The 20,595-nt window shown below is 36.0% G+C and overlaps 1 protein-coding gene across 1 annotated transcript; it reads left to right on the top strand.

The window, feature by feature from the left end:
• Positions 1 to 757: 757 nt before the first annotated feature.
• LOC121366392 (multiple epidermal growth factor-like domains protein 10) lies at positions 758 to 18,362 on the top strand (the record flags this gene model as incomplete). Its single annotated transcript, XM_041490861.1, has 13 exons — positions 758 to 898; positions 1,552 to 1,695; positions 2,607 to 2,747; positions 3,854 to 4,000; positions 5,492 to 5,635; positions 7,380 to 7,523; positions 8,346 to 8,486; positions 10,308 to 10,454; positions 14,651 to 14,771; positions 15,638 to 15,708; positions 16,401 to 16,867; positions 17,295 to 17,382; positions 18,286 to 18,362. Coding segments are annotated over 13 exons (1,973 nt in total), but the record flags the coding sequence as incomplete, so codon positions are not given.
• Between the last annotated feature and the right edge of the window lie 2,233 nt (positions 18,363 to 20,595).

Below are 20,595 nucleotides of genomic sequence, written 5' to 3'. Positions count from 1 at the left end.
CCCTGTTGGATCCATTCCACTGATTATTTGTATTCGTTCCATCAGTGCAACCACAACTGGTAAAATGCCGTGGTATGTGCCTTTCTGTCTTTTGGGAAGTGTATATAAAATATTCCTTGCTGCTAATGGAAAAATGTAGCAGGTTTCCTCTGATGACTATATGTCAAAATGACTAAATGTTTGACACCCAATAGCCAATGATTAATTAATCAATGTGTCCTGGTGGTGTGGGTAAAAAAAGGATCACATTGATTAATTATTCCTCGACTTTTTGATGTCCATGAGTTGATAATTATTACACGCAGTCTGCAGAACAAAGTTTTCCATCAGCAGCAAGGGATATTTTATGTGTATTTTCTCACAGTCATAACATCACTTAACAAGGTCATTGATACACCAGTCGTGGAAAACCAATTATGTGTGAGTTTAAGTGTCAGGAAGAAATCCCATTAATTACTTTTACTTCTGCAACTTAATATACATCAGCAAGTACAGGAAATTATGTAGCGAAGTGCCAAGACTGAGACGAGCGAAATGTTTTAGTTCAGAGGGTTCCAGTCATGCTCTTCTTGAAAATATATATACCCACGGACACGACCCCCCCCCCCCCCCCCCACCCCCCCCCCCCCCCCCCCCCCCCCCCCCCCCCCCCCCCCCCCCCCCCCCCCCCCCCCCCCCCCCCCCACCCACCCGACCCCCGGTTATTTCTTGTTGCTTAAAGCAAATATCATTTACTTAATATATGCTATATTTCCAGTTTGTGATTCCAGTCACTATGGTGAACTCTGCAGTGACGACTGTTCCAGTAGACATTGTACTGGAGAATCAAGGTGTGTCGACAACGGACGGTGTGACAATGGGTGTATAGCAGGCTGGATAGGATCAGATTGCAAGCTAAGTAAGATAAGATTTTTTTTTTTCATTCCTTTTTTTCTGCAACATAAAGACTTTAACAAAGTGACGGAAATAAATAGTTACTGACAATAATATGACACCCCATAATAAAAATGCACAAATAACCAAAACTATTTCGGCCGAGCAGTTTATTGTTGGCTACAAATGTTCGTACAGAAACTTTGGCTTCCTGCTAACTTCGTATTCCAAATTCTGTCCACTTCAAAGTACCACAGATGTAGTGCCTATGAATACAGGAACGTCAGTAAAATTATTTGGGGCTTAAACCTAAATATTTGCCGTGAGTCCTAACTGTATATCGGATAGGAATAAGACCGTTACGCCGTGTAAGCATTAGCAACTGTCAACTAACCCATATTCGACAGCCCCGTATATGAACTTTAACTGAACGTATGCACACAAATAAGAGTAAAATAAAGTAACCTATGTTGATCTTTATCACACCTCAGTATCCATCGCGTGATATTACGACAATGAATATAAACCAAAAAGACATGGTACTTCACAATAAAATTCAATATCTAAATGAAATGAATTTAATAACTGAATAACTAATACGGAATGTCCCTTATCATAGTTTCCTATATATTTTCCACTATGTGGATAATAATATTGTTCATGGCGTTTATATTTCAGAATGTTCACATGATCGATATGGACAGGGATGTGAAAGTCTCTGCAATTATAGACATTGTCATGAGAACACTGATTGTAATCATGTGACTGGAAAATGTGTCAGTGGCTGTGACAGAGGGTATCATTCTATCAACTGTACAATACGTAGGTGCATCATAATTATTAACATGTCAATACATTGTTCAGTAGAGTCATTTTGATTTTCTTTCAGATGGTCTTAGGTTAATGGATGGTGTTCTTTGTTCTTTGTTGAATGAGTAGGATCACGTATAATAGTTTCATTTACAAAGAATAATACAACATGTGGTTATAAAATGCAATCTACTTCCACCTCACACATTACCCGTTAGCACTTGAGGACCTGAGAAGCTTACTCTACAGGCGTCTTACGCGGTTTGCAGGTGGTTCACGTCGCTGATGCAGAATGGCAGTAGCAACCTGGGCTTGATCCTAATGGATGCTCTCCATGGTTTTCTGTATGGTTGAGAGAAATATTGATTGAATCGTCGAAGAGGCTGAATACGAGGGTATGACACGTGGTGCTGTAGAAGTACTCCAGTTACGACTCAATCCACCAGGGATATTATCTCGTTAATGGACCCAATTCCCCCCCCCTCTCTCTCTCTCTCTCTCTCTCTCTCTCTCTCCTCTCTCTCTCTCTCTCTCTCTCTCTCTCTCTCTCTCTCTCTCGCTGTATATGTATGTATGTATATGTATGTATGTATGTATATAGATATATATATATATATATATATATATATATATATATATATTTACATACACACATATATATATATATATATATATATATATATATATATATATATAATATATATTTACATACACATATATATATGCATACATACGTGTGTGTGTGTGTGTGTGTGTGTGTGTGTGTATTCCTCTTGACTTGTTTAAACGTTGTGATTTGCTGCATTATATACCTTTCAATATATAAACATATAAGTTACATAATGGATACGTCTATAAATATGTTCTAATTAATTGATATATTTAAGCTTTGGCAAATATATTGTTTTGTTATGTATTTCCAGCATGTGACGCTACCTATGGGTTTAACTGTAACATGTCTTGTGATGCCCGACACTGTCTTGCCAGTAAGGCGTGTGATAGTGTTTATGGAAACTGTACAGGTGGTTGTCAAGCTGGCTGGGAGTTACCTGACTGCACAAATGGTAGGTGATACAAAGTATCAAATACGAATCATTATAATAGATGTATTATATTATTCATAGTTATGTACCTTTATACGCAGCATAGAGTTTCTAGTTTACCATGGTATATGGTATCTGAATTAAATTATGTACACCGTCTCTTGGATGATATGTAAATGTAGTATTTGTAGTGAATGTTCTCTTTATATTAAATCGAATGTCGCAGTGAGAAACTAATAAACGTTCAGCAAGTAGCAAATTGATAGAAATCAGTTCAGCTGGTCAAGGGGCTGCTTTCAGATTCACTAGTATTAGTTACAGACCAGATGAGATGATTTGAGTCAGATTGATAAAATAGTAAAATAATACAAGTATTCGTCCCCTTTCCTTAACTACCCTCTACTTTGATACAGTAAAGAAACAGGGGCCGATCCAGGAAATACATGCGAGGGCACTAATGAGAAAAAGGGCACATGGATCAACTCGTCCCACTGAGACAAAAAGTAAAATAGTATAAACAGGGTGGTGCTTGAATCTTTTTAGAGGACGACGGGTCCCCAGGACCCTCTTTCTTGGATCCGTCCCTTGCAAACTGCATTTCATTTTTCACGTTTATGATTTGTATCATATTGTATTATCAAAAGAATACAATGAATTCATGAGAGTGTGGTATTTAATTTATTACATTATATGACGTAAGTGTGACGTAACCCAGTAATAAAGCATTTGCCCCATGCACGGTCGGTCTGGGATCGATTCCTGTTGTTTAGCCCATTGGGCTATTTCTCGTAACAGCCATTTCACCACGACTGGTATATCAAAGGCCGTGTATGTGATATTCTGTGGGGGATTGTGCATATACAAACAGATATTATATACGTACTGTCGATCAGACTGGATAGTACTTACAACGGATTTTTTACACCAATAGGCTAGGCGTTAGAGGAAGACAGTATCTGACGCCAGTTTTTGTCAGTTATTTTGCCGTATAGCTGGGATGAGGTAGAGACATGTTCCTCAACCCACTTCCCGCTTCCGTCGACTTTATTAACTCTGAAAGTTAATATTGCATTGAACTGCTCCTAGATAGGTAGAAGTGACACGTCGTTGTGTGTATATCATTACAGAATGTCAAGCTGGTACATTTGGACCCGGGTGTCAGTCAAAGTGTAGTGAACGACACTGTAAAGGAGACAGCTCATCTTGTGATGCTCAGAATGGAAAGTGCCTACATGGCTGTCAGCCGGGGTGGAAGAGTCCAAGTTGTAATATTTGTAAGTAATCAAACATATTAAGTTGTAACAGACGTAAGCCATTCAACAAATTATTTAATGACTTTCACATATTTAAATATTATGTCTGTAGTAGTTATGATATATATTCCATTGCACACTAATAAACAGTGATTGCTTTAAATTCCGAAGTTTATTTAAGCCATTTGATATGTACATATATAGTAGTAATTGTTTTGTGTGTAAGAATTAATGTAATTAAACACTACTAATAAAGATGGAAATTAACTAAATTGCGTAATGGAACTGTCATTCAATTATCAATTCAAAATATATTTTAGATTTTCCTCAGTTTGATACATAATGTTACTTTGTCACTTATACATTTAGATGTTCCATGATAAACTTGATTATAATATATTTTAGATTTTCCTCAGTTTGATACATAATGTTACTTTGTCACTTATACATTTAGATGTTCCATGATAAACTTGATTATAATATTCGAAAAAACATATTCTCTTATATAATAATAATAACATTATTTCCATAATAAACCGTCATGGGAGAATATTATTGATTTGCATAGGCACTCTGGGAGAAACCAATTAATTAATAGTTTCTGTTTGGTGAACAATAACAAGACCAGTGGGGCCAGGTGTTGTTGTTTTCCTCAAGTCTCTGTCAAAAATCCTGAATTATGTGTATCGGCAGATGCCACGTGCTTTCTTAGAGGACCAGGGCCCATGCGTATATCCCTGTTATTGTCTAGACTAAACATTTTAAAAGTTAGCTTTATAATTAAAATATGAGCTATAAGCTATCTATTTTATTGTATACTTTGTAATCCCATTAACGAGTAAAACATATTATATCTATTTATGCTTTCACGTAATTAATGCAAAACGTCTTACAACATATTTACGTTAAATGTTCCAAACTTCATCCGAAAACAAGGACACCTTATATATGACATCATCATCATGTTTTCAGAACCTATGTTATAGGGCAAATCAAATACATCACAATTCAAGAGAAATTCATATGTTACAAAGACAAACAACAATGTTAATGCAATATTTTAATATTTGTTGTTTTAAAAAATTGAAATACCCTTTACTGGACATGAAAGCATATGCAATGTCATCTCCTTAATATGTTCGGCTACAACTTGGCAAACATGTGTCTCCTTTTATCTTTACTTTATATAACGTTAACATTTAATGACGTCGCAAGTATGCAATTGTCATTAAGTTGTAATGATGTTAAAGTCTTAGACTAGATTAGAGTGTTGAATCTAGACTAATTTTGTTTATAAGCACGTGACCCCGTACATATAATGCTTTGTAATATCGTCTTGTGTCTTTAACGTCACGCCAACGCACACAATTGCATAACCGTAACGTTTTCGTAACCATGGGCCAGGGCTGCTTATAGAACACTGTGCTAAAAACAGTGCACCAAATAAACCATGCTTCATGTGACAATTTTAATAATACTAAAATATTTTTGAATATGTTTCTACTATTTCAGCATGTGGCAGTGGTACATATGGCGCTGACTGTACATTCGATTGTAATCAAAGACACTGCAAAGAGAGTACGACCAGCTGTGATCCCGTAAATGGTTCCTGTAGGGGTCCGTGTCAGGATGGATGGCTGGGGATCGACTGTACTGGTATATCACTTACTAAAACCTCATAATCAAAATAATACATACGAGGACACACACACATACACACACACGCATATACGCGAGCGCGCGCAACTATCTAGCTGTCTGTCCATAATAGTTGCTTAGCGGTTAACTAGTTAGAAATCGGTGTACAGGTATTACGCCTACTTGTTGAGACGTTAAACTAACACTGGGTGGGAGTCAGTGCCGTGGAGCTAACCCAGTACTTACCAGCCTTAAGGCCGATTTCTAATCTACTATGTCAGCGACGCCGTCTGTCAGATTGTTGTCATTCGTGTTACAGGATGTTCTCCAGTGTGTGTGTGTGTGTGTGTGTGTGTGTGTGTGTGTGTGTGTGTGTGTGTGTGTGTGTGTGTGTGTGTGTGTGTGTGAGAGAGAGAGAGAGAGAGAGAGAGAGAGAGAGAGAGAGAGAGAGAGAGAGAGAGAGAGAGAGAAAGAGAGAGAGTATCTTTGATTGTAATTATCTATTTTTAAAAATATTTACTGTGTAACTCCTCATTATAATTCTAATCTAAACTACAAAACTATTAACACATTCAAGGTGGCATTTAAATACAAATCATAATACGAATCACCTACATTGTGTTTGGAATTTTAAGCCATAGTAAAATTAAACATTTAATTTCAAACAGTTACTGATACATTATAGCCTAATAATATGATACATACCACAGTGTAAAGGTATACTAGTATTCCATTATTGTGTAACTGTGTAGATTGTCTATTCCTTTACTTTTCTTAAAATAGCTAATTTATCATATTTAGTATGAACATATCTTAGGACAAACATACTGTCTTATACTACCCTATCAAAATATCGTATTATGTTTAACATGCGCATGACTTAACGCTTTGTTAAACTAATACACATATCCTGCAAATTTCTGTATGTTTACACTGTCACAGATTATGACTGTTAAAATGTGTAATTTTGAAATAATATTTTTATAGCGCATTGGCTGGAAAGTGAATATGAATTGGTTTCTTTAGTAGTGTTATGTGTTCATGTGCAATACTTTTAAGGAAAATCCCCTGTGTTTTCTGCCATTGTAACTTGTTTCTGATTAACAGAACACGTTTTGAAGACTACAACATCAACTCGCCCCCTGCCAACTCGCCCCATCGGTTGGTTACCTCGTCCAACACTCTTTAGTCAACTCGCCCCCAAAATGTTACCAACTCCTCCGAGTGATTGGTTAACTCGCCAAATCAAACTGTACATAGTCATTATTAATAATATATGATTGTTTATTCGATACTAGGACCAGTTTTAATAAGAGATAAAAGAGGGTTCGAATAGCGGAGTTTCACTAATATTAATGAATAAAATGATACACCAAAGTTATTTACAGACAGTAAAGTTAAAAGTGGGGGAACCAGACCAAAACTTTTGGGAGCCGAGTATACTAAACCGCTTGGGACCAGTTGGTTTTGGGACGAGTTGACCAGCATTTATTAAATACCGTTTCTCGTTTAGAATATCAGTGCTTTGATTTTTGTTGTCCTAATGTTTGTAGTGTTCCATCTCTCAATAATTCTGTACGCACGAAAAGATAAAAAAAGACACCAGGAAAGAAAGAAACGACGAAAAAAACAACAACTTTAAGCCACTGAGCCACTGAGCCACTAAAACTATTAGGATGATCAGAAAGACAGTGAATATAGAGATTCATAGTATACGTACAAAAGTATTTTGCTAACTTAGGACAGTCTCTTTACAATTTAGGATGTGATGGAGAATATGGCCCAAACTGTTCATTATCGTGTGATGCCAGACACTGTAAAAACAACAAGGCACCTTGTGATTACATGACCGGATCTTGTGAAGGAGGATGTATGCCTGGTTGGCGAGGTATTACATGCACTGACAGTAAGTACTATAACAATACCGTTCTTAGAAATATTTAAACTTTAAAATTAAAGCATAAAAATTTCCAAAATTGTATTTGTACTTATGTTAGAGCTTAACGTGTGTTGTGTTAGGGGTGTGGTAGCGGTGATATATGTGCGTGGTTTGTGTGTTTTGGGAATGTGTAACAATTACTGGGAGCATATTAAACTCAACACAACAGCTAGTAAAGCGTACAAAAACAACGTATGTAGGTATTGGGAAAATCAAGGGAGCAGTGAGTTGTCACTGTGATAGGCACATTACATAAAATACTTGATTTCAAAATACTAGTAGATTTATGGTCGAATTTACAAAGCCTGCTTTAATGTTACACACGTGTAACTACATATATTTACAGTACTTAAACGCATGCGATTAAGAAAAATAGGCCATCATCCACAATGCACTAACAAGACGATCTTACACATTTCACTACATTCACTATATACATGAGCACATTGATTTATTGATCACCGGCTACTGGATGTCAAACATATGGTCATTTTGACACAGTCATAGAGAGGAAACCCGCTACATTTTTCCATTAGTAGCAAGGGATCTTTTATATGCACCATCCCACAGACAGGATAGCACATACCACGGCCTTTGATATACCAGTCGTGGTGCACTGGATGGAACGAGAAATAGCCCAATGGACCCACCGTCGGGGTTCGATCCTAAATCAACCGAGCATCAGGTATGCGCTTTACCACTAAGCTACGTCCCGCCCGCAATTACACAATGAGTGCCTCTATAAAAACGTTCCAACATTAATATGCTTGTGTAAATATGTGTTTCCAGCATGTCAGGCTACCTATGGATTTAACTGTAACAAGTCTTGTGATGCCAGACACTGTCGTGGTAGTAACGACTGTGACGTGTCTTATGGAAACTGTGCAGGTGGTTGTCAAGATGGCTGGGAGTTACCTGACTGCACAACTGGTGGGTGCTTCTGAGTATTGAATACGAATCATTATGGAACATATATTATATATATTATATTATTCATAGCTATGCACCTTTTTACGCAGCATTGGTGTATCATGCTACATGTATATGGTATCCTGATGAAATTATGTACATTGCATTTACCATAGTATGACACCCAATAGCCGATGTATTTTTTCGTGTCTGGGTGTTGTTAAATAAATATTATATTCTATTATCTTCTATTCTATTCTATTGTATTGTATTCTATTCTATTACAAGCAATATCATAGTCAGATCCCTTGATTCTAGTGGAAACATCTAGAGGGTTTCCTCTCTAAGGCTATATGTCAGAATTACGAAATGCCTTACGTCCAATAGTCGATGATTAATAAATCAATGTGTCGTTAAACAAAACAAACTAACTTTGTATTAAAACGTGAAAAACAGAGAAGAAAAAAGCGTTTATCAACACGTTACATTGATTTTTTAATCAACATAATTTAACAACAGAATCTTATGGTGGTAATGTTAAATTTGGTGAAACTTAAATTATTACCAGGTTTATGAAGTAACACAAATACAATACTTAATGTTTAACACATCGCACTAATTTTAAAACTGGACATTTAACTGAACATATATTTAGCTTTAAAGAACAATTATTTTATGAGCGGCAGCTGGATGTCTGCTACCATGTATACTTGTAAATGCAGATTATGGATTAGAACTTGATATAGGATAGAGGCGGGACGTAGGGCAGTGGTAAATCGTTCGCCTGATGCTCGGCCAGTCTAGGATCGATTCCCGTCAGTGAGCACATTGGGCTATTTCTCGTTCCAACTAGTGTACCACGACATGTATATAATATCCTGTGGTATGCACTATCCTGTATGTGGGATGGTGCTAATAAAATATGCCTTGTTACTTATGAAAAGATGTAGCAAGTTTCCTACCTGAGATTATATGTCAAAAATACCAAATGTTTGACATCCAATAGCCGATGATTAAGAGATCAATGTGTTCTAGTCGTGCCGTTAAACAGAATAAACTTTAACTTTTGATATATAATAATAAATATTATGTTATTAAAGTCGTGGATCACTGGGTTGAAATTGAATAAGCAGTTAAGGAAATGATGGTGCGGTCCGTCGTTACTTCTTAAACAGGATCAATGAATGAATGAATGAATGAATGAATGTTTAACGACACCCCAGCACGAAAAATACATCGGCTATTGGGTGTCAAACTATGGTAATGCAAATAAATAAAGTGATGATCAACATCAATATAAAAATTCAAGGTTTAAACAAAAACAGTGTAAAGAACTGTGCAAAAATACAAATACAAATATCACAGAATTTTACGGACACCGAATTTTACTCTAAACTTCAATTTGTGCTGTATTGGCCATTCTCAAAGAGAATGTTACACCCCTGCACCACGGTGAGGTTACAGCACGCGCAGGGGTAAACAGGATCATACCTCTTATGATAGGCGTCGGAAGGAAGAAAGGAAGAAATGTTATTAAAGTCGTAATAAACACATTTCATTTCGGTTATATGGCATTGGACATTTGGTTAATGCACACAGATATCGTTAGAGAGGAAACCCGTTGCCGCAATCCCATGGGTTACTCTTTTCCATCAGCAGCAAGGGGACATCTGGATAGCATTTACAACAGTTTTTGTTACACCAATGGGATAGTATCTGCGGATAGTTGTATGTTAACAGTGTCCTAACCCACTTCCCGCTTTAGGCGCCTTTACTTACTATAAAAGTTAACACTGAATTGATAGGTTCAAGTAACACGTCGTTCTGTGTACATGATTACAGAGTGTCAAGGTCGTACATTTGGATCCGGGTGTAAGTCAAAGTGTAGTGAACGACACTGTAAAGGAGACAGCTCATCTTGTGATGCTAAGAATGGATCATGCCAACATGGCTGTCAGCCGGGATGGAAGAGTTCAAGTTGTAATATACGTAAGCCTTGCAAAAATTATAAATACTATTTTATTTAGTGACTTTCACATAAATAAATGATATCTTTGTAGTAGTTATATAATCTATATTCCATTACACACTAATAAACATTCATTTCTTTAAATCACAAAGTTTATTTAAGCCATTTTACATATATATTTGTTTTGTGTTTATTAATACACTTGAATATAAACCAATTGGGTAATAGAACTGTCATACAATTATAATGAATTCAAAATCTATGATTGATTTTCCTCTGTTTGATACATAATGCTACTTTGTCGCCTATACAGTTTGATGTTCCATGATAAACTTGATTATAATATTCGAAAATAACACTTATTTATAACACTTATGTATAAATACGATTTTTATGTCAACGAAAGATGTGTGAAAACCATGTGTTCACGAACTGCGAAGCATTGAGTGAAAATATGGTTTTCATATATCACCAGTTGACATAAAAATTGTATTCGAAAAAAACACACCATGATATTGTCTATTTAATTATATACATCTTTCCTATTTAAAAAAAAAAAAAAAAATCTTTCCTTTATCCTATCGAAAACACGTAATGCCATTACATATTTCTTTCGATTGAACTTTTCCAAAACAAATTTACTTCACCATACACTTTTTAAAAGAAATTTGAATAAAAAATATCTTTATTTAATTAAGATTTGTTTAATAATAATGCTATGAAAAGATACCTGACAAAGCGATCCTTCTAGAACCCCCCCCGCCCCCCCCCCCCCCCCCCCCCCCACACACAGAAATAACAGAAACAGATGCATTGGTAATCACCAAACGTAAATACGAAGAAATGAGACAAATGGAAATAATTTAAGCATGAACGTTTACAAAAAAGTAAATACGATTTCTATATTTTTAATGTCGCTAACATACAGTGGAAATATGACTTTTCACCGGATTTCACTTGTAGGGTTTCTGTAGACCTATATATTTCATTGCTGTGTATATAATAAAACGTCTTACAGCATACTTAAGTTAAACGTTCCAAACTTCATCTGAAAACAAGGAAACTTTATATGTGACATCATTATAATGTGTTCAGTACCTACGCTATAGAGCAAATCAAATGCATCACATTCTCTGAATGAAAATTACGTCAAACTCGAATTACGTTATGTTGATGTCCTTACATCAAACTAAACTGGTGCATAACGTTGTTGTTTTTGTCAATGTAAAATTGCTACCGACACGTTTTTATTTGATGACTATGAATGCATACGTCGATTATGAAATGTCACCCTAGTCCGTTTGCTTAAATGTCAATAAACCTAGCGCCGTGACCTCGATTAATTTACATCTAATTTGCAAAGATAACAAATTCTTAAATGTATGTAATCTGAAAAATATCACATACTTTGATTGCACTGAAAATGTAAGATTTTATATAGAATACTAACGAGTTTGCCTGCCATACCATTTGTATGAAACGTGTGAACAGTTTTCGTATCTGACAAGCGAGTTTCATAAAAATGGTATTGCAGGCAAGCGAGTATAGTATTTTTTTTACCAACTGTAAACAAGCCACAAGGCAGAAGTAAACAGATGTGGAGAACTACTACACGTTATTTTTATCTACGAATTGGACCAGTAAGTGATCTACGTCACACGTAAACTTAAACGACGTCACAATGAGCAACGAGACGTCAGCAATGTACAGTTTAGATTTTGGCGTGGAGCTTGCATTAATTTTCATTTAATGAGGAACTGAAATTCATAATAATAACTGAATTGTTTATCGACCAGCAAAGATTGAGCTAAGATAATGGGCTTTAGTAGATACGACGCTGACATTATGCACACAGGGTTCTAAAAAGGAGTAGCAGGTCGACGACAGGCACTTGCCGCAACGTCGCTTTGGCTTCGTACACAATAGGCCCAAATATAATAGCCTATGGTATCGCAATTGCAATTCATAGCCATATTTCGAAATAGTACACTTTTAAACTACATTATTTGGTACAAACACGGCTAGGCACGTTAATAATCTCTGACGAAAACATTTTCAACAGTAATTTTGCACTTAATGTTTTAGCGTTCTGAAAAGGGACCCGTCATGCATCAACTTTATTGTATTGCAGGTAACATAATTCGAATACTGACGTCATTCAAATTAAAAAAAAAAAAAAACTTCCACGCCAGTCTGCGCGTGCCAATATTAAACTAGTTAGATATTGAGTAATTTACCACATGAGTAATACTTTACACTGGTGTTATATATACATATATATATATATATATATATATATATATATATATATATATATATATATATATATATATATATATATATACATATATACTCTTCAAAAGAAGAAACGCAAAACCACATTGTCGTAACATTTGGAGAATTGATTTAATTATTGAATGGTGAGTCCGATAATTACCAAATGTTGCAGGATTGTTCACAATTCACTCTAGTCCATTGTGCGTAAGTGATAGGACACACCACTAAGGTCAAGGTCATCTGGAGTCAATACCGGGTGTGGCCTCCGCGTGTGTTGACAACTGCCTGGCACCGCCTGCCCATTGAAGCAACCAGAGTACGGATGACGTCCCGGGGGATGGTGGCCCACTCGGCCTGCAAGGCTGCTGCCAGCTCGGGCAGGGTCTGGGGCTGTGGTTGTCGCTGTCGGAGGCGTCGGTCCAACTCGTCCCATAGATGCTCAATTGGGTTCAAATCCGGTGATGTCGATGGCCAAGGAAGAACATTAATGTTGTTGTTCTGTAGGAAAGCCGTTGTGAGACGTGCTGTGTGAGGCCTGGCGTTGTCATGTTGGAACACTGCGTTGGCGTTGGCCATAACTGGAACGATGTGTGGCCGGAGGATCTGGTCAATGTAGCGCTGTGCATTCAGGTTGCCCTGCACGTGGACCAGGTCAGTTCTGCCAGTGTGTGAGATGGCTGCCCACACCATGACACTACCCCCGCCGAATCTGTCCACTTCCTGCACGCAGTTTGCCGCATAACGTTCACCACGACGCCTATACACGCGACATCTTCCATCATGACGTCGGAGCAGAAATCGGGACTCGTCACTGAACCACACCTGTCTCCATCGCAGTTGAGGCCATTGTCGATGAATCTGGCACCACTGCAGTCGGAGTCGACGGTGTTGTGGTGTTAAGATGACACCTCGAACTGGACGTCTGGCACGAATTCCTACCTCACGTAGGCGGTTCCGTACGGTCTGGTCGGATATCCTGCGCAAACCTGGTATTGCTGCGGCTGTGGAGGTGGCAGTAGTCAATCGTTCCCGAAGGTGGCGTACCCGGATGTAGCGGTCCTGCCCGGGGGTAGTGACCCGTGGTCGACCGGATCTAGGGAGGTCACGTGTTGATCCATGTTGCTGGTAACGGTCCCACAGTCTGGAGATGGTGCTTGGGGACACATGGAATGCCCTGGCAACGGCCGTTCTGGATTCGCCTGCGTCTAGTCGGCCGATGGCATTGTTTCTCTGCGGTTCACTGAGACGTGGCATGTCCTGGATTGTCAACTGTCGGCCAGATACAGAGGCCAGGCAAGCGAACACCCTGCACTTTTATACTGTCGGTGTTCATGTTGCACGTGCAGACAACGCACGTGCAGTGGTGACATGGTTTGCACGTGGCTGCATTTTTGCGAATATTCACATTTTGGAACTTTATTGTACAGTAGCTGCGTTTTATCGAATGTAACCGTGGGAATGTGTTTGGGACATGCAATGACCTTATATTCACAAAGCATGAACCGGTAGGAAACATAAAATCGGAGTTATAACCCATTTGTACCCTTTTGCGTTTCTTTTTTGAAGAGTATATATATATATATATATATATATATATATATATATATATATATATATATATATATATATATATATATATATATATACATACATAGATAGAGAGAGAGAGAGAGAGAGAGAGAGAGAGAGAGAGAGAGAGAGAGAGAGAGAGAGAGAGAGAGAGAGAGAGAGAGAGTGAGTCTGTGTGTGAGTTTTTCGGTATCGTCAGTATCATATATTAGGAATAAAAATTGCTTTATGCGAGCCTCTGATATATGATATTGACACCAAAACACAAGAGGGTAATAATCTCTTTATCATATAATCTCAAGCTTAATACAACGTGTTTTGGGGTCTTTGATTGTAGACATGTATTTACGATTTGCATGTACAATTCTAGAGAGTGCAGCGTCGACTGGAAAAGATTCAGATGGTTTTCCAGTCACACCTGTAGCTGGAGGCATTAGTGCTGCAGTAGTTGTCATCGTTGTGATTATCATCATCATAATCGTAGTCTTCAGGTAAATACTTAGGGGGGGTTTGTTCAAGTGACAGATCCTAGTTTTCATAGGCGTACAGGCTCCTATTTTTGTAGGGGTTAGGCAGGTTTTGGCCCGAATTAAATCAAAATGGTCGAATCTGGATAACAACAATGTTTATTCATATTAGCATTACTGCCATGCAGCTATATAGGACTGCAAACGAATCACTACAACTTTCCAGTTGAATTACAAACTAATTTTGAAGGTAGAATGAAGTAAATACATGGTATAAAGTTCTCAGGTTAGTACATTTTGCCTGAATATTTGTGTAATGTTTGCCCAAATTTGTCCACTATTATAACCGTTTTGGGTAATTTAAATAATAAGTTACTTACATTTTCGTGTTTCGAATATCCATTTTCTTACATCCTGTTGTTTGTAATACACCGAAATACATTTGTTTGATAATTTTAGAAACGTATATACTTCAGATTAACTGTTACTGACACAAGCTTTACATTGCTTTAGACAGTAGTTTCTGGTTCTAACGTTACACTATCATTTCACTGTTGCAATATTATCCAGATGTGTCACAGGTTGGTAGATTAATTAAACGCGGTGTCCATGTTTACGGGTTGAAACATATTTATATTTCTTTTTTGATTGAGTTACAAATATAATACCACAGGTTTATGCTTAAATACATGTAGTTTCAAACGTGGTAATACTGGGTAAATTCGAGGTTGCTTTGTGGATAGGCCTATAATCTATACAAACCATGCATTATTTTGTGAAATAATTGTATTTTATGTAATCGATGGATAGAATAGATTAGATTAGATGTTTAACGACACCCCAGCCTGAAAAATGATGTAATCGATTTTTGCATTGAAATTTGATTTCAGGAGACGAAAACCGAAACAAAAGAGTTCTGCTGAGAATACAGCCTCCCCAGAAAACATTGGGAAACCTCAAGGTATGCTTAACCTCAACGACATAGCAATTATCATGGTCCAACTTTCATTTCTATACAAAATAATAGAAGAAATATTTAGAATATGGGATGGTGCTATGCACTCATGAATCACTGTGACAAATTTCGTCTGTAGAACAGCCACTCTCCAGCATGTATGTTCGTCCGGTTCGATGGCAGTACACCCTGCCCACCGCAACCTGTGATGAACGATAACCCAAGTCACTCGTGCTGGGCAACATATAGCACGTCTGAACGGAGCTCACTGCAGATAACTGGTACTGACCTTTATAATGCACAAGACATTTTAATAGCGTAGACAACAAATTCACTAGACTAGACCATAGCCTAGTGGAATTATCAAACCCTGAAATTTCAGTAAAGTGTGGTTAATCTATCAATTAAATGCACATACAATATACACAAACACATACATATAAACATACACATACACACACACATACACATAAATACACACACACACACACACACACGCACACACACGCACACAATGATATTTACTTTAAATCAGTCACCCATCTCAGATAGTGCTCCGTCCTTGTGATTTAATATGATTTAGTAATATTGTATTACATTTTCTCATTGTGGATCTATTGTAAACAATACACACGCTGTTCATCTTAGACAGATGACTACGAAAAATAATATATTTGAAAACTTTAAATATTTTACAGAAATAACACGAGGCGCACCCGACGGCTCTGTCTACGTCAATATTGGAGAATCTGCAAAACCTTCAACAAAAAAGCTTGTAACAAAGGAAACCGACTCCAGTCACTTAGTACCATCTATGAACACTGGTAACATAGTATCAGTCGTAAACGCTGGTTACGTAGAATCAGACATAAACGGCGTTGACGACAACACTGCTGACGTAGTACCAATCGGAAGCACTAGTGACATATTGCCAATCATAGTCAGCGCTGACGTTGCACCAGTGGTCGACCAAAGAGAGCCTGAAGACCAACAGGCTAATGGGGATGAGGAGGAGCAGGTCCAGGAACCTAACACGTATTACAATGATGTCCAAGCAGCTCCTACTCCGTTCAAAATGCCAAAAGAAGGTTTTGACGTCACAGAACTTGAAGCTATCATAGAGAGCATCAGGAGGCAGCCTGGAGGATTTGATGCAGAATATCTTGTAATACATTTTCTTTATTTGTTTCTTTGTTTTCTGTTATTTGGTGTGTTATGCCCCTTGTATACTGCTACAATTTCAATGGCTTGGAACCAGTTCAAAACAGGTGTACGAGCTCCAATTTGTAGGTGAGGGAGCTGATTTTTGCCCGAATTAGACTAAAATGCCCGAATCTAGATAACAGCGCAATAGGGTTGCAAACGAATCTCAATGTATTTTTATATGGATTACAACTAATATCATGTGCAGAAATGTGGAAATAGGTGGTGAAAAGGTTTCAAGACCACACATTTTGCCCGAATTATTATCGGGTTTTTTCCCCGAATATAATGATTTGCTCCAGCCCGGGAGTTGGGGTGGCAGTTACCCCATCTGCTTGTATCTCATTACGCTTATGGTTAAAATGATTATTTCAGTGTCTTAATTTCAGAAACAGCCAAGCGGATTCAAGCACCCATACAATGATTCACAGATACCAGATAACAGATGCAAGAATAGATTTACTGGTTACTACCCATGTGAGTTTAAATGCCACTATCATAAAAAAAAAAAAGTTAAATATTGCATGACATACACATGACTAGATGATTTTCGTATGCTTACATATAATTCGTAATATTTTTGTTTTATTGTATTGAATTCAGTTGTCTTTGAACTGTCATATTTCTGCTTTGCTTGTTCATTTTTATTGTTTTCAGTGGTAGCTGAACATGCATTTCAAGATTTACTAATTTATTTTTTAGAATTAATTTAATTAATACACATACTATATATATAATTTATTTAAGTATTTATATGCTTATTGACTCATCAGTCAATTCCCCTGCGCGTGCTGTAACCTCACCGTGGTGCAGGGGTGTAACATTCTCTTTGAGAATGGCCAATACAGCACAAATTGAAGTTTAGAGTAAAATTCGGTGTCCCAAAAATTCTGTGATATTTGTATTTGTATTTATGCACAGTTCTTTACACTGTTTTTGTTTAAACCTTGAATTTTTATGTTGACGTTGATCATCACTTTATTTATTTGCATTACCATAGTTTGACACCCAATAGCCGATGTATTTTTCGTGCTGGGGTGTCGTTAAACATTCATTCATTCATTCATTCATCAGTCAATTCATTATTTTATTTATTTGTTTATTTATTTATGGATTTATTTGTGTTTATTTATTGATTCATCAGTCAGTTCGTGTATTCATTTATTATTAAAAAAGAAAATTATTATAATTATTACTATTATTACTAATTACTAATAATTTATTTATTTATTTATTATGTTTTAGGACATAAAATATTTACCAATTTATCTAATCTGTTATATATCCATGGAAAATAGTGAATCAGACATGTTTTATTATTCGTTCACTTTGCGCAAGATCCTGCTTTGGTCATGTTATTGTTATTTCTGTTTATTCCAGATGACAATAATCGTGTGAAACTATATATGTTGCCAAACGTCCCGTATTCTGACTACATCAACGCCAGTTACGTCGACGTAAGCATTTACAATAAGATAACTATAATAATGTGGTCAAAATGTACATGTTAGTTTTGGTTCCACTGCAAAGAAAACACCTCATGAATTTACTATTTTGGGTTTCCAAATGCAATATTCATAGAACGTAGTCTTGTAGTGATATAATCTGTTCTTTTTTTTTCCATTTCTAATAGTAAAATTCAAATATTGCACAGTACGTGCATTTAATAAAGCATTTAATAAAACGAGAAAACCGTATTCCCTAATCTGCACAAGACAAGAGATAAAAGGAAGTTAGGCAAAGTTTTCCATGATTCACAATAACTTTTTCTTTATCAATAACACTATGCAAAAATATGAAAAATGAGTACATTATTGAAATTTGGTGTACACTTACATATAACATTAAGCATTTTATATATATATATATATATATATATATATATATATATATATTAATGAGTTTATTGCCCCCAGATCAGTTGACAGTGTCAAGGTTGGGGAGCCTTGAATCACTGCCTTACAAAAATACATGTATATATTCATACACATACACATACATATATGTACATTTATACATCGCATATTATGAAAGTTAATTTCGATATAGAGAATATATTAAATTAAAATGTATTAATCAATTACATTAAAGGCATACTGTCACGGATTTAAGGACCTTATTTCTCTCTAAAAAAAAAAAGAGGAAAGATAAACAGAAACTAAAAAGGAGAGAAAGAAGCATGTATTATTTACTCGTATTGTAGATTAAGATTGGTTTTCTGGTTCTACTGAAGTTTTCGTATATCCAAGCAAGCCCGGATTTTCCTTTAGGTTAACAAAATGTGCAGTTATGCGATTGAAGAAAGTGGTATCAATTAATTCTCAGATTTTCAAGCAAAAAGATTCAACCATTTCTCCCAATGTTCATTAAATTTGTCATAATGACAATTTTTTAAATAAATACATCTTTCTATTTGGAATTTAGTTTTCAGGATATTTTCAATAGCTTTTTGTGCAAACTTTGTTTAAGTATTTTCATGTTGTAAATGTAATATTTTATATTGACAGTTATCCAGTTTACTACGTATCTTAGATCACCATCTGTCATTCCAAACATAACTACATTTTTGCTTAGTGGGATGCAAAGACAATTTTTTTTCAAAAATCCATTTTTTAACTGCTTCCCAAAGCAATGCAGTCGTAAAAAGAGGTGTTGCAATGTCTACGGTTCATTATTACAAAAAGAGCATTTGTTTGAATCAACATATTGTATCATATGGAGAAAAGTATTTGTAGCCAGAATTCCATGTAACAGTCTGTATTAAAACCACCTTAAACTTGTATCTTTTAAACAATAGAAAGGTAGAGCATAGTATTTTCCCCACGTACAATAGTCGTATGTCAATCCTTTGTTTGCATATTTTATCTGTGACTTTGGAGTTATGTTTTTTATTCAACATATTGTACAGATCTTTACATCCTGCATTTGTGTTCAGTAGAATTTTCATTTTGAAAGGTAAAATTGGAATTTTAACAGATGTGAATATTTTGTTAGTAATATTGTTTAATGGACGTAGGAACGATTTTACAGCATTTACTAATGATCATATTTTTAAAAAATAGTTTTTATGTCATATTTTCTTCTAAACGTTTCAAATACCAAAATATTCCCTTCATTGTCGAGTATGTCGTTTATGAACATTATTCCTTTTTTTTATATTCATTATATAGAAACGGTTTGTAACTTTTTAAGATGTTGGTATTATACCAAATATTCAGTCCTTGTATATCTTCTGTAGTTTTTAGACTTTGTTTTTCTTGTAATAATACCCAACTGAATAATACATCTTTCCAGAAACTGTTTTTGGTATTATCTTTATATATAAATATACTCTTCAAAAAAGGTAGGGGAACTCTAATAAGAATTTACACTTGCCAAAATTGTAAGGTATATTAGCTGTGGGGAATGGTTATATGATAATAATGAATTAATTGGGCAAACATTACAATAACAACTGTATGTTCAATAGAATGAAAAAGATTGACAGAAAAAATGTTTCACAGTGATTAATCGACTTTCCATGTTCCTATTTTATCGCATAGATACCAATGATGAAATGAAAAGAAAGACAAAAGAAATGTATTTTATTATAACGTTTTATCCACTTCTTATTGCTCTTCGTTAGATAAAAGCAGCCATGACGTAATTCAGTAATTGTCAATCCCTTCTACTGCAGTGACGTCATAATAT

This window comes from Gigantopelta aegis, unplaced genomic scaffold (genome assembly GCF_016097555.1).
Source record: "Gigantopelta aegis isolate Gae_Host unplaced genomic scaffold, Gae_host_genome ctg5532_pilon_pilon:::debris, whole genome shotgun sequence".
Lineage (NCBI taxonomy): Eukaryota > Metazoa > Mollusca > Gastropoda > Neomphalida > Peltospiridae > Gigantopelta > Gigantopelta aegis.
This window is presented reverse-complemented; position numbering and strand designations above follow the sequence as displayed.